This window comes from Ictidomys tridecemlineatus, unplaced genomic scaffold (assembly GCF_052094955.1).
Source record: "Ictidomys tridecemlineatus isolate mIctTri1 unplaced genomic scaffold, mIctTri1.hap1 Scaffold_130, whole genome shotgun sequence".
Classification (NCBI taxonomy): Eukaryota; Metazoa; Chordata; class Mammalia; order Rodentia; family Sciuridae; genus Ictidomys; species Ictidomys tridecemlineatus.
This window is the reverse complement of record NW_027521170.1, coordinates 695,227-708,778: the sequence shown is the minus strand read 5'-3', so window position 1 is coordinate 708,778 and position 13,552 is coordinate 695,227. Positions and strand designations below refer to the sequence as shown.

At 48.7% G+C, this 13,552-nt stretch overlaps 1 protein-coding gene across 1 annotated transcript in view; it reads right to left on the bottom strand.

Moving 5' to 3' along the window:
- The window catches only part of LOC144372554 (uncharacterized), a 32,232-nt gene extending 28,455 nt beyond the window's left edge, over positions 1-3,777 (bottom strand). The window contains exons 1-2 of the mRNA XM_078035883.1: positions 3,655-3,777; positions 1,589-2,045 (exon numbers count right to left, since the gene is read on the bottom strand). Of these exons, the coding sequence (XP_077892009.1) occupies positions 1,589-2,045; positions 3,655-3,777 (580 nt within the window). The remainder of the gene's footprint in view (positions 1-1,588; positions 2,046-3,654) is intronic.
- Positions 3,778-13,552: the final 9,775 nt, after the last annotated feature.

Genomic DNA, 13,552 nt, shown 5'->3' with positions numbered 1-13,552 from the left:
CTGCTCTCTACCTGCAAGTTTCTGGCTGCTTTCTTTCACAAGATCTTTTCACATACCACACAGCCAAAGCTCTGCTTCTTTTTCCATTTTGTTAACCCTTCCAAGAATCCACCCTAAAGAAGGAGTGGAGAAATAGCTACCTTCTGACCACGCATACTCAGCAAGTGTGGCTTGGAGTCCCAGTCCATCATTAATGTCCTCTTGAATCCAGCCAAGTGTATCTATGTTTCTTATGGAAACAGGGGACCTTGGTTCCTCTAACTAAACAATTTTGACCAACTGAGGTTGAAGACTCTCTGTGCATCTGGGTTTTCTTCCAATTTCCAATCCCTCAGGTGGAAGGAATTTTGTAAACTCATAGACAAACCCCTGTCACCTTCATGTCAAGTCCCTCTGGCCCAAGCAGCCCTTCTAGACCTGCCTGGAGCTTACCTCCCCTGGCACTCAGAGCTGTTTCTCCTCCTCTCCCTGCCAGGCTCCCTTCTCCAACCCCACCCTTGATCCACATGGGATTACCTGGCAGCTCTGAAAATGTACCAAGGTGTCTCAAACTTCTGGCTTTTCACATGTGCTCCGGGCCCCCCAGGTCTGCCAGAATCACTCCTGATTGCATCTTGGCTTTCCGCCTCCTAGAGGTCTTCTTGGTTCCCTTCCCTTCTGCCCTCTTTCACACTTCACAGCCCTCAGAGCAGGCACTCTCCTCTCTCTTACCCAGCCCATGTGCGCCCTCTTCTTGTCACACACTAAATCAGAGTGGTTTCTGGTATTCCCTACTCCTTATTCAGCATTCTGAGAGCAGAGCCGATCTCTTCTGTCTCTAAATTCTCAGGCCCCTCCACAGTCACAGACTCTCAGTGAAGAATTTCCCGACTTGACTTCAAACAAAACTGAGTTGAAAAGAAGTAAATAGATCCCTTGAATTTCTTTTGCCTATCTAATTGGAAATTAAAGGGATGCAAATGGGAAAAGAAGAACTCAAACTATCATTATTTGCCAACAACATGATTCTATACTTAGAGGATCCAAAAACCTCCACAATCACCAACCCTTATGCCACAGTGGGATCAGCAGTCTCGGAGTGTCCCAGTCTAGCTCTGCGAATGCTCACGGTGCAGCCACACACCACTTCCCAATGGAGCCCCAGAACCCCCCAGCTTTCCGGACACTCAGGTCCAGGTGGATTCAGAGCCTCGGAATCACCACCACCCTCAAACCCTACCCAGCGCGCTGCCAAGGGTCTGCACGCCAAGCAGGGTGAAAGGACTTCCGGATGCCCCAAATCAGACCGCACCAACGGTCCCCAAGCTGAACCGGCCACCGCGAGTCCTCCCCACCCAGCCCGGGCCAGCTGCCCAGAACCAAGCTCCGCGCCACCGGCCTCAGGCCATGAAGCCAGCGCGGGGCGTGGGGACCGGGGCGAGCCTAGCCCTGCCCGGTCGCCCCTTGGCTCCACGCTACCGAGGGCCAAGTGGGGGCTGCACTGCAGCGGGCGCCCAGGCCCCGCGAGTCGGGCGGGTCCGGGTGCCATCCGCGGTGGCCGGCGGAGATCGTCGAGGCTGGACCCGAACAGAGCGCAGGCCTCACTCACCACAGCGCGCGTGCTCGGCTTCGGCCCGGCTCCGGCTCCGGCTCCCGGCTCGCGGCTTCCGGCTGGCTGCTCCGGCTGGCGGCTCGGGCTGGCGGCTCGGGCTGGCGGCTCCGGCTCCGACTCGGGCTCTGGCTCCCAGCGCGCTGCGCAGCTCAGACGGCGCGGCTGGCTGGCCAGGCCGAGCGCCTGGCTCCCCGCTGGCAAGCGCGCGGCTCTGGCGCACACTCCCGGGAAGGCGGGGCCCGCCGCGAGCCAATGGCGGGGCGCAGGAGCCCGGGGCCCGGGCGGCGCAGCCAATCACACGCGGAGGCGGACTGCCCCTCCCGCCCCCCCCACCCGCGAGCCCCTTAACCCTTGGCGCGCTGGGAGCTCCAGGCCAGGGCTGCCTGGGGACCTCTGAGGGGCCAGCGCGGGCTCCAGCCTCGGGCTTCGGGTTCAGAGTCCAGACCCGCCGAGACTGGGTTTGAGGGCAGGAGGAGTCGGGGAGAGGCTGTGTGGTGTCCCGCCCGGGGCACGGGAGTCTTGGCGACCTTTGTCTCCTGCCTGGCGCCTGCACTGGAGTATGACCCAGGGCTCTGCAGCTGCGTGTGTGTGTGCGTGTGTGTGTGTGTGTGTGTGTGTGTGTGTGTGTGTGTGTGTGTGTGTGTGTGTGTGTGTGTGTGTGTGAGAGAGAGAGAGAGAGAGAGAGAGAGAGAGAGAAGGGGGAAGGGATGGATTCTGCATGCCTGTGTGTTTATGTGTGAAGGAAAGATGGCTATATTTGGGGATTGTTACTGCACGTGTGTGTGTGTGTGTGTGTGTGTGTGTGTGTGTGTGTGTGAGAGAGAGAGAGAGAGAGAGAGAGAGAGAGAGAGAGAGAGAGAGAGAGGGAGAGAGAGAGAGAGGGAGAGAGAGAGAGGGACGAGTGGGTGTGGGAGGGAAGCAGAGAGGAGCGCGGGATCTCCAGGTGGGTGCATTGGTAGATTCAGCAGAGAAACTGTCTCTACATGTATATTGTGGAGGTGCGGGTGAAGCAGGAAAAATAAAACAGAAAATATGCCGCTCTGTATGTTTTTATGATGTGTAATTTGTACATTTGCATTATGTTGTGTATGCACGAGGGTGTAGTGGAAAGAGACTTTGTGTCTCTTTTATAATCAAGAAGAGAGCAAATCCCTGTGGGGTTTTTTTTTTTTTTTTGGTGTCTCTTGTGCATGTGTGTATGTGCGCACAGGAGAGGGATGTGGTTAGGATTTGCTACAACTTTGTGTGTGGCCCAATTTGTGAGACAAAGGGAGAAAAACACTGTGTGTGCCGTGAAAGCATTGAGCATTTATTGTGTCTGTTTCACCATCCTCTCCTAGAGATGGAGAGCTACTCCAGCCTCTGGTCACAGCAATTGCTCAGTCAGAGAGCATCAGGGCTCAAATGTTTGTGTTAAGGACCTAATGTGGAGCTGGCATGATGAGTACCTGTTAAAGAAAGCAAAGGCAGCCTGGAGGAATTGGGACTTGGGTTTTGAAGCATGACTAAGAGTTTGTGAGCTCCCAAGGAAAGACCTGGGAAGTCTTGCCTACTCCCCACAGGGGACGAAGGGTTGAACTGGCTGAGGATGACAGTGGACTGAGGAGAAAAGAGAACCTACCACTGGGAGGGAACAGTAGAAGCAGTTGGCTGGACCCTTGTCCAGGAACTAGCTCAGAGTGACCCTGGGAATACCAGGGAGAGAAGAGCTAGGTGCAGAGTCCTGGGCAGCTGGTATGAGGACCCGCAGGGCGGGGAGGGGCTCTGAGCAAATAACTCTCTGCAGCACTGGCCCCCTTTGTTTGACAGTGCTCAGAATTCTTCACTGTAGAGGGAAGGACACAGGGAGGACGGCCAGGAGGCGTGTGGAGTGCCACAGGTAGGGAGCAAGGTGAAGAGCAGAGGGCCACCCAAGCCACTCACTGGGCTGGAAGCAGAACCAGGGCCTCCCAACACCAAGCCAAGTCTCTTCCATCCCCCAGGCTGCCCTGGGAGACGCAGCCCCTGGTCTTACGCGGCTCAAGGGGAAGCACTTGAAGTTTGCTGCCAACTCCAATGCTTACCTCTGTCTCCTTGGGGTCCTCACAGGTCATCTCCCCCAAGCTCTCTGGGAACACCAGCTGTAGTAAGCGTTGAGCATTTAATGTGTGCCAGACATTTTTCATTTGGTAGGTGCTTTGCGGCATTTTCTTAGTAATTCTGACAATTCTATATTACAGATGTTATGATTCCCGTAATATCCCATGGCCACCCACGTCCACACTGCGGGTGGGAAAATCAGTATTCAGAGAGGAAAAGTGATTTGTTCCAGGAGGCACAGCTATTCTGAAGGGATTATCATCTGCTGGCCTCCTGCTTCTGCTCAACATTCATGCCCTCTCTGACCGACACATGGTGATTGTGGTTGGGAGAACATGTTTCCCTGGTTAGACTCCTAGAGATGGAGAGCTACTCCAGCCTCTGGTCACAGTGATTGCTCAGTCAGAGAGCATCAGGGCTCAAATTGGCAGAAAAGCCAATTTAATCTGGCCAACCAAAAACAAAGAACTCTTTTGCCTATATAACTACAAAGTACAGGGGAAAGCTAGCTTTAGGCATGGCTCCTTGAGGAGCTCAGACGACGCCATTAGGATTCAATATCCTTCGCTCCATCTCTCAGAACAGTTTCCTTTTCTCCTGGCCTGTTTTTGGCAGTTCTTGCCTCATGATGACAAGGTGGCTGCCAGCAATACCAGGCTCACATCCTACTGCCTCAGCACCTCCAACAGAAATAGGGATTCATTGTTCCCAATAGTTTCAACCACATTCCCCAATCCAAGACTCATTGGCTCTCATTGAGACATGTGTCAGTTCTTTGGTCAATCACCAGGACCAAGGGTTCTGATAGGTCAGACCACTCAGAGTGGGACCCTCTGAGGTGACCTAGCCCGTGCTCTGGTTGGGGTCCAGTTTCTAGCTTTCCCAGCCTTAACACTCACCAGGATTCAAAAGGAATAGCCCAAGAATTTGCAAAGAGGCTTAATGGTCAGTACATGGTGACAGCTGATATTGGTGTCATTCTAACTCTGCTCGGCCTCTGTTACCCTGTACGGAATAGGTGCTCGGGACTGTCTAGCACACAGTGGGTCCTCAAGGCCTCCCTTTTGGTTGGCTGATTTTTTTTTAACCGATGCCACATGTGTGCCAAGTCAGTCATCTCCTGGCCAACCTGGGCAGCCCAAGGCGTGCAGACAGAGTGAGACAGAGAAGAGATTTTAATTTTGCTTTGTTTTCATAACTTAAATGAAACTACAGTCAAGGGCTCCTGGGGAAATCACTGAACTGTCCAGGGACTGGCACTAGCTTGGCTGAGAGGACATAGTCAGGAAGACACAAGGAGGAGTCCACGAAGAGGCTGGCAGGGGAGGGCACCGGCTTCAGACCAACTGGCCTCTGCTCAGGGCAGTCAGGATGGGGCTCCCAGACTGATCGAGACCTTAGTTGAATTGCTTCACCCTCTGGACCTCAATTCCTCTCCTCTGTGCATAGGACATGATGATAGTTCCAATGTTCCCAGGAAGTTGCAAGGTGGAAAGATCCAGCACAGTTCTGGACACACAGGAGACTGTCAATAAATGGGGATCCCCCTCCCTCTTCAGCTCTTCCTTATCTCTCATACAGCTGAAGCTCTTTGGGGAGAGGAAATGCCACACGGCTCTGTGGTAGCAGCACAGAGCTCTAAATCATGGGCCAGAAGGGCACAGCAGTTAAGAGTCCCGACCTCGGAGCTAGGTTACTTGGGTTCCCATCTCAGCTTACTAGCCATGTGATCTGAACTTCAGCTTCTATCTGTGGTGTAGTCATGATGATACCAGCCTTGATCTCCTAAGACTTTATAAATGAAAAAGTGGAAAGCACCCGTTGGGGGTGAAGGTCAGTGGTAGAGTGTGTGCTTAGACTGCAGGAGGCTCTGGGTTCCATCCCCAGCACCAAAATAAATCAGAGCTCCTGATAGATAGGAAGCTCTCAAGAAACCAGAATGCAAGCCAGCTCTTGTGTTCAAGAAGTCTCCTGCTATACTTGGTCTGGTCAGCCTCATAGCTGCCCCGTGACAGGACCTGCCACCATGACTTGAGGTCTGCAAGGACTAGAATCTCTGGATTACCATTCCTGGCTGACCCTCACTCCGCTCCTGGCCTGGAGGTGAGGAGAAACCTGACTGCAGAGGTGGCTCAGTGTACTGGGTACCATGGTTTAAATAAGCCTCCAATGTTCTGGAAATTTCATCTCCAGAAATCTTGATAATGGTAATTAGAGGTGGAGATCAATAGATGGAGATCCTTTGTCTTGCAGTGATTAGAATTAGATGAGGTCACAAGGTTGGGGCCCCTAGGATGGCAGTTGTGGCTTTATTAAAAGAGGAACAGAGACCAGAGTTAGCCTGCTTGCTCTGCCTTACTGTGTAAGGCACTCCGCCATGTTCTCCTGCAGCAGGAGGCCCTCACCAGATGCCGATGCCAGGCTCTTGGACTATAAGAAATACATTTATTTTTCTTATAAATTACCCAGTTGGTGACACTCAGTTGCAGCAATAGAAAATAGACCAGGACAGTGGACTTTGAGGTCAGACTCAAAGTAGGTCTGAATCTGTTCCACCACTTCCTGGCTCCTTTACCCTCCAGATCCCAGTTTTCCACTAGGAATGACAATGTCTCTCTCACAGAGCTGATTTGAGGATTACAGAGGATCCCACATGCAAAGCCCTGACAAAGGAGCCAGGCCCCCCCAGAGTGGAGGCTCAGGGGAGAGTGGTTTCCTGCCCCACCTTCTGGGCTGGCGCTCTGCCCCTTCCTGGCTCTGGCACTGCCCACTGAGTTCAAAAGTGGCTGCTGCAGCTGTTGTTTCTGAAAATACATTCCCTGGCTGCTTTCTGTCTTTTCATCCAAGTCTTTCCCAAATCCTTCAACAGTCTCAAATTGGAGGTTTCAAAACACACACACACACACAAAAAAAAAAAAAAAAAAAAAAAAACCTCAAACTCTGACCTCTGTGTCCCACCAAGTTGGCAAATGTCCCAGAGGATCTTGACCACTAGTCACTGAGTTAGACATTCGGTTCCCTCAGTCAAATTCACTCATATCTGACAAGATCAATAAGGGAAATGGGCAGCAATGATCAAAAGGGCCCACACTGGCTCTGGAGGCAGCTCTCGCAGCAGGATCTCACACCAAACAAAAGTGCATGCAGGGGGTGTTCCATAAAAGCTCCTCTACTCACAGGCAGCCCTCATGCCCAGAGACACTGAAAAAAAGAATGGTTCCCATGACAATGGGCTGCAAATGTTCTATATAAATGAATCTGTGCGCTCCTGTGTGTGTACATAATCACACAGAGAGGCACGGAAATAAACTCTTGGCATGATTTTTTCCTATTCCAGACACAAAATAACTCGCAAGGATTGATGGCTGGAAGGGAGCACAAAGCTTTTTGAACCAGCATTTTTCCAATGGACTGGCTCCCATTGATGCCCAACCATTTTAATGTGGGTCTGTTTTGGTTCCTGCACCCAGAATATAGTAGATTGTCAATAAATATTTGTTGAAGGAATGAATAAATGATGGATAAATGGAAGAAAAGAAAAGGAAGGAGTGAGTGAGTGAGAAGAAAAGCCTGGAATATCAGGGCTGGAAAGGCTCCTACTGAGTATCCAATTCCATCTTACTCCCTGTGTCTCTGTTGGAGAAACTGAGGCTCAGAAAAGAAAGATTCTTCCTCTCTTCTGCCCCAACAGAATTATTGGCAGAGGATAGTAGCATAGACCCAGGCCTAGAAATTCATGAAATACTTAATAAATATGAGTTAAATTTCTATAATAATACACATGTATTGAACAATTATTATCTGTCAGCCCTGCATTAACTACATGCAGACAGCATCTCATTTAAAATTTGCACCCACGCAAGGGATAGGTTAAACTTCCCATTGAAGCCAGGAGTGGTGGTGCATGCCTATAATCCCAGCAGCTCAGGAGGCTGAGGCAAAGGGATCAGGAGTTCAAAGCCAGTCTTAGCAACTTAGCAAGGCCCTAAGCAACTTAGCAGACTCTTTCTCTAAATAAAATACAAAAAGGCTGGGGATGTGGCTCAATAGTAAAAGTGCTCTTGGGTCCAATCCCTGGCACACACACACACACACACACACACACACACACACACACACACACACAAAATGCATTTAACATAGATGCAAACTGTTTATCCGAGAGGTGACACCACTTGACCCAAGTTATAGAGTCAGTATGCAGTCGAAGGGGGAAATTAAACTCAGGACCTCTCTCTAAATCCACTGCCAAGGATAATTAGCTGCCTTCTTGCAGATGTTGAGGGCTCCAAAATAACTCGCCTAAGACAGGAAGCTGTGGAGGAAGGACTTGAACTCACATTTTCAGACACACAGTTCAGGATTCCTTCCAGTTTCCTTCCTGCTTTCGAGAGTCAGCCATCTGACTGGGCAAAGGAAGGGGACCCCCTTCTGGCTGTCTTTGCCTCCCAGGACTCAGTTCCCCCAAGGACTCTGCTGATTCTAAGCGTCTCTTTGGGTTCTTGTGCCACCTGGTGGTAATATCTTAAACTGCATCAGACCTCACTAATGAACCAGCCCAAGCCTTCTTTGGAACCAGGTGTTTGCTCTAGTTCTCTGGAAGGAAATAGAACTGGTGCTTAGGTCCAAGTGTAGGCTCCTTGCTGTCCTGGATGGACGTGCCACACTCTCCTTTTTTCTCAGCTTCCTGACTGGCCTCCCTGACTCCATTCCAGCCTCCTCCAGTCTGTTCTCTGCATAACCAGCCAGAGAACCCAAAATGAACCACGCTATTCACTCCACTCCCTGTTTATACTCCCCATAGTGGATTTTTTTTTTTTTTTGGTGGTGGTGGTGCTGGGGATTGAACTCATGGCCTAGTGCATGCAAGGCAAGTGCTTTACCAACCAGCTATATCCTCAGCCCCTACACTCTCTCTAGAGTCCATTTTCTTAGGATGAAGTCCATCCTCCTTATGGCCTGCAGGACACAGTCAATGGTCGTCCCCACCTCTCTCTCTCCCTGCCTCCACCCTGTCTCTCTCTGATCTTCAGCCTCCTCATCTTCTTCCAATTGCTTGTGTCTGTCCGAGCCACTTCCTAAGTCAGCCTTTACACACACAGCCCCACACCTAGCCAATTCCCTACCCTGTACCTGGAAAATTGCTAAGTTCCTGTTTGTGAAGCTGAAATGTGACTACCTCAGAGATGCACTGTTTTGAACCTCGGCCTGACCTTTGCTAGGCAAGTACTCTACCCTGAGCTGCACCCCCAGCCCAAGAACGCACTTTTATATTCCCCTGCAATGCCACTCCCAGAGTGCTCTTTGGACTTGCAGTTACTTATGCAATGACTGCCTTTATTGTAGTTAACAAGAACCCCATCTCACTCAATCTCACTCAATGGGGCACTCCCAGCACCAGGCACAATTCCTAGACATGTAGCTTCTCAATATTTGTTAAATGAATGAATGGATTAAAATGAAGCAAAGGAAAAACCTGATACTTAGTAAGCTCGATATGCCACAAAGTACTCTAAATTATGTGTTTGTGTGTGAGTCTGTGTGTGTGCGCGCGTGCGTGCGCACAACTGGGGAATGAACCCAGGGGTGCTCTACCACTGGCCTGCATCACCAGAACGCCCCTCTTTTTTTGAGTCAGGGTCTCTATAAGTTGCCCAGGCTGGCTTTGAACAAGTGATCCTTCTGCCTCAGCCTCCTGAGTCACTGGGATTACAGGCACAAGCCACTGTGCCAAAAGAAAAGCCCTTATAACCATTACCTCACATGAGCTATGACATGGCCATTATTAGCTTCATCTTACAGGTGTAGAAACAGTCTGAAAATTTAAACTGGTGGGGCATAATGACACATTCCTGTAGTTCTAGCCAATCAGAGGATTGAGGCAGGAGGATCATTTGAGCCTGACCAGGCACTGTGGCGAACACCTGTGTTCACAGCAATTTGGGAAGTTGAGGCAGGAGGATTGCAAGTTCAAAGCCAGCCTTGGCAATTTATTGAGGCCTTAAGCAATTTAGCGAGACCCTGTCTCAACATGAAACATAAAAAAGGTTGGGGATATGACTCAGTGGTTAAACGCCCCTTGGTTCAATCCAAACCCTGGTACAAAAACAAACCAACCAACAACAACAACAAAAATCGTAATGCATCCATTGCTGGGCATGGTGGATCATGCATGTAATCCCAGTGTCATGAGAGGCTGAGGTAGGAGGATCAAAAGTTCAAAGCCAGCCTCAGCAATTTAACAGGTCCCTAAGCCACTTAGCAAGACCCTGTCTCAAAATAAAAAATGAAAAAAGGGCTGGGGATGTTGCTCAGTGGTTAAGTGTTCCTGGGTTCAATTCCTAGTACTTAACAAAACAAATAAATAAATAAAAACAAAAACCTTACTATAAGGCTATTTAAAAAAAAGAATGCATACAAAAACTATTGACATCTGAATAATGTCTGTATTCTGCTTAACAGTATTATACTGGTACAGTTTTTTGAGGTGATTATATCCGGTTTTGACATTGGCTATATTTATGCAGGATAGGTAAAGGGTACATAGGAATTTTTATGCAAGTTTCTGCAACTTCCTGTGAGTCTATAATTATTTTATTTTTTTTTTAATTTGTTTATTGGTGCGTTATAATCATACATAATAGTGGGATTCACTGTTACATGTTCATACATGCACACTATAATTATTTTAAAATAAGGATTCTTTAAAATGAAAGCACAATTTTTCTGTATCCTGATTGTGGTTACATGATTCTATACATGTCTCAAATCTCATTAAACTGTACATACAAAAAGTCAATATTATCATACATAAATTTCTAAAAATGTGGTCAAACAAAGACTTCTTCAGATTAACAAAAGCTGAGAGAATTCATTACTACCAGACCTGTACTCTATGAAATCTTCTTTTAAAAAAGTTTTTAATTGTAGATGGACACAATACCTTTGTTTTTTATTACTTTTATATGGTGCTGAGGATTGAACCCAGTGCCTTACTCAAGCCACTAGGACACCTCTACCTTAAAAATTCATAAACCAAAAGCACACTGCATTTCCAGAGGGATTTCAGAGGTCACTGTTACCGTCAGGACTTGAAAGATGCAGGAGTGGTGATTCCCACCACATCCCATCCCCCCCATCTGTTTGGTCTGTGCAGAAGGCTCAGGGGGATGAGTGTGGGTTATTATAAGTTCAGTGACTCTATTGCAGCCACCATCTAGATACGGTGTCATGATCTGGTCCCACGGTCCCAAACCATCATGTGACACACTCACACCCATCGTAAGCCACCATGTAACATGCTCACCTCCATCCCACACCATCAAATGACACACTCCAATCCCCAATTCTGGCACGCAGCTACTGATCTGCAACTTGCCTTCCTTCCCCTTCCCTGTCCATCATGGCCATCACAAGGGACTTTCTTAGATCTGGAAAGGACAGCAAGACACCTTCATTGTCCTGCCTCAGGAGTGTATCAACTCTCTAGATCAACGTCCCAACTTAGTTCACAGAGATCTCGATGACCTTCCTCTTCCACGAGGTACCACCTGGCCCATTACATGGACGTCGTCACGCTGAAGTGGTGACTGTCCTACACTCGGTGATCCATGTGCATGTGAAAGGTAGGGGGAGGAAGTCCAGCTGGAATTCAGAGCCTCAGCAAAATATCTAGGGGTCCAGCAGTGTGGGTATGCTGAGATACCCTTCTACAGTTGCTCCATCTGGTACCCCTACGTCCAAGAAAGCAGCATGGTGCCATTGGGCACCTCTGCACTTGAAAGATATTGTATTCTTCATTTGGATGTGTTGCTCTGACCCATTTACTGGGTGATCAAAAAAAAACTGCTCTATCTATCTATCTATCTATCTATCTATCTATCTATCTATCTATATATATATATATATAATATATAGATATATAGATATAGATCTATATCTATCTATATCTATCTATCTATCTATCTATCTATGTATCTATCTATCTATCTATCTATCTATCTATATTTCAGTACCAGGGATTGAAACTAGGGGTGATCTACCACTGAGCCACATCTCCAGCCCTTTTTTATTTATTTTGAGGCAGAGTCTTGCTAAATTACTAAAACTGGCCATGAACTTGTGATGCTTCTGCCTCAGCCTCTTCAGGTGTGTACCATCAGGCCTTGTTGAAAAACTGCTAGCTTTTTTTTTTTAGTACCGAGGATTAAACTCAGGGGCACTCAACTGCCGGGCCCCATCCCCAGCCCTATTTTGTATTTTATTTAGAGACAAGGTCTCACTGAGTGGCTTAGTGCCTTGCTTTTGCTGAGATTGGCTTTGAACTCACGATCCTCCTGCCTCAGCCTCCCATGATTCTGGGATTACTGGCATGTACCCCTGTGCCTGCCAAACTTATATGTCACTTTTTCTATATAGCAGGAAGAGAATGTAGAATGTTGGCAATTTTGAGGGCATATAAATGATTATTTGGGTAATGAATAGATCCAGAATTGTGTGTGTGTGTGTGTGTACATGTGCTGGGGATGGAACCCAGTAGGTCTGACCACTGGGCTGCATCCTCTTTACAATCTGAATGAGCCCCAGGGACAAACGCTATCTTGTTAGGGACATCTGTACAGGGGCAGCGACCTCCAGCCTTCTTTCCTGAGATAGATAAGGGGATTTCAAGGTGGGGGTGGAGGAGGCCCCAATCCCATTTGCAGCCTCCTCTTCGCATAGATCAGGGAACTCCGGGGGCTCCCGGTGCTTGGGTGGGCAGAAGCCACCAGCTTTCTCCTAGGTAATGAGCCCGACACACCCCAAACCCCACTGTTTTGGAGGCACCTTCTCTGAGCCCAATAAGCCCCAGAGGTAAGCCCTCCTGCAGGACTGCTTCTGTGACTCTTGCAGAAAGCCACGCCTCATCCTGGGGTGGACGTCACATCTGGGAAGTGACCATGCCTGGGCCACCCTGGCCATCAGCTGCCCTGGGTGACAGATGTGTGCTGTTGGTGGCTTCTTTTCCTTCTGTTCAGAGGCTGACCACAGCTGATATGACATCTGACACTAGAGCCCTGCGTCTTGCTGAGGTGGACATTAGGGTTTTGATTGATGTTGCCTAATGCAGACTGGAGAGTGGCCAGGGGGCTCTGCACTCTCCAGGTGCTTTGAGCAGAGGAGCACCCCAAAGAGGAAACCCATGACCTCCACAAGAGGCTTTGCAGAGATCCAGGAAACCCAAGGGTCTTCCTCTTCACTCAACCCTTTCAAGTCTCCCTCTGCAAGCTTCGGTTTTGACCGACCTCTAGACTCCTGCATCCAGCCACCACTCATCGATCCACTCTCAAACATGTAGACTGCCTCAAATAGTCATTTGCCTACACTCATAAAAATCAGTTCGTCTCCTTGTGTTTTAGAATTAAAATGTGGCCACTCCCTGGATCCTGAATTTGACCTTAATATAAACTACAATTTGGGACCACATGTTCCTCCAGCAGGACACTCAAGAGAATGTGGCATTCTGATTTTGAGGATGCCGATCACTTGGTTCACAATTTACATTTGTTGGAAAAAATCTGCAAGTTTGTGCATTCCCATTACCACTTAATATGAGTGTTAAGTTCAGGTTTACTCCATTCTGTGTACCCTATTCACCCAAAGGGGAAAACCTCTCCCGTAATGGCGACAATTTATTTTGAAGGTTACAGGGACTGTGATTTACCACTTCAACTGCATTTTTTTCTGAAGCTTCTCTCTCCAACAAATCCATTCCAGTCAGAACAGCCATTAGCAGTTATGCAGTAAATGAGGGCAGAGGCAAGACCTGAACCCAGGACTTCTGAACCCAGGACTTCCATCTCCAGAGCCCATGTGCTGATTCCCTAGAACATTTCAATTCTT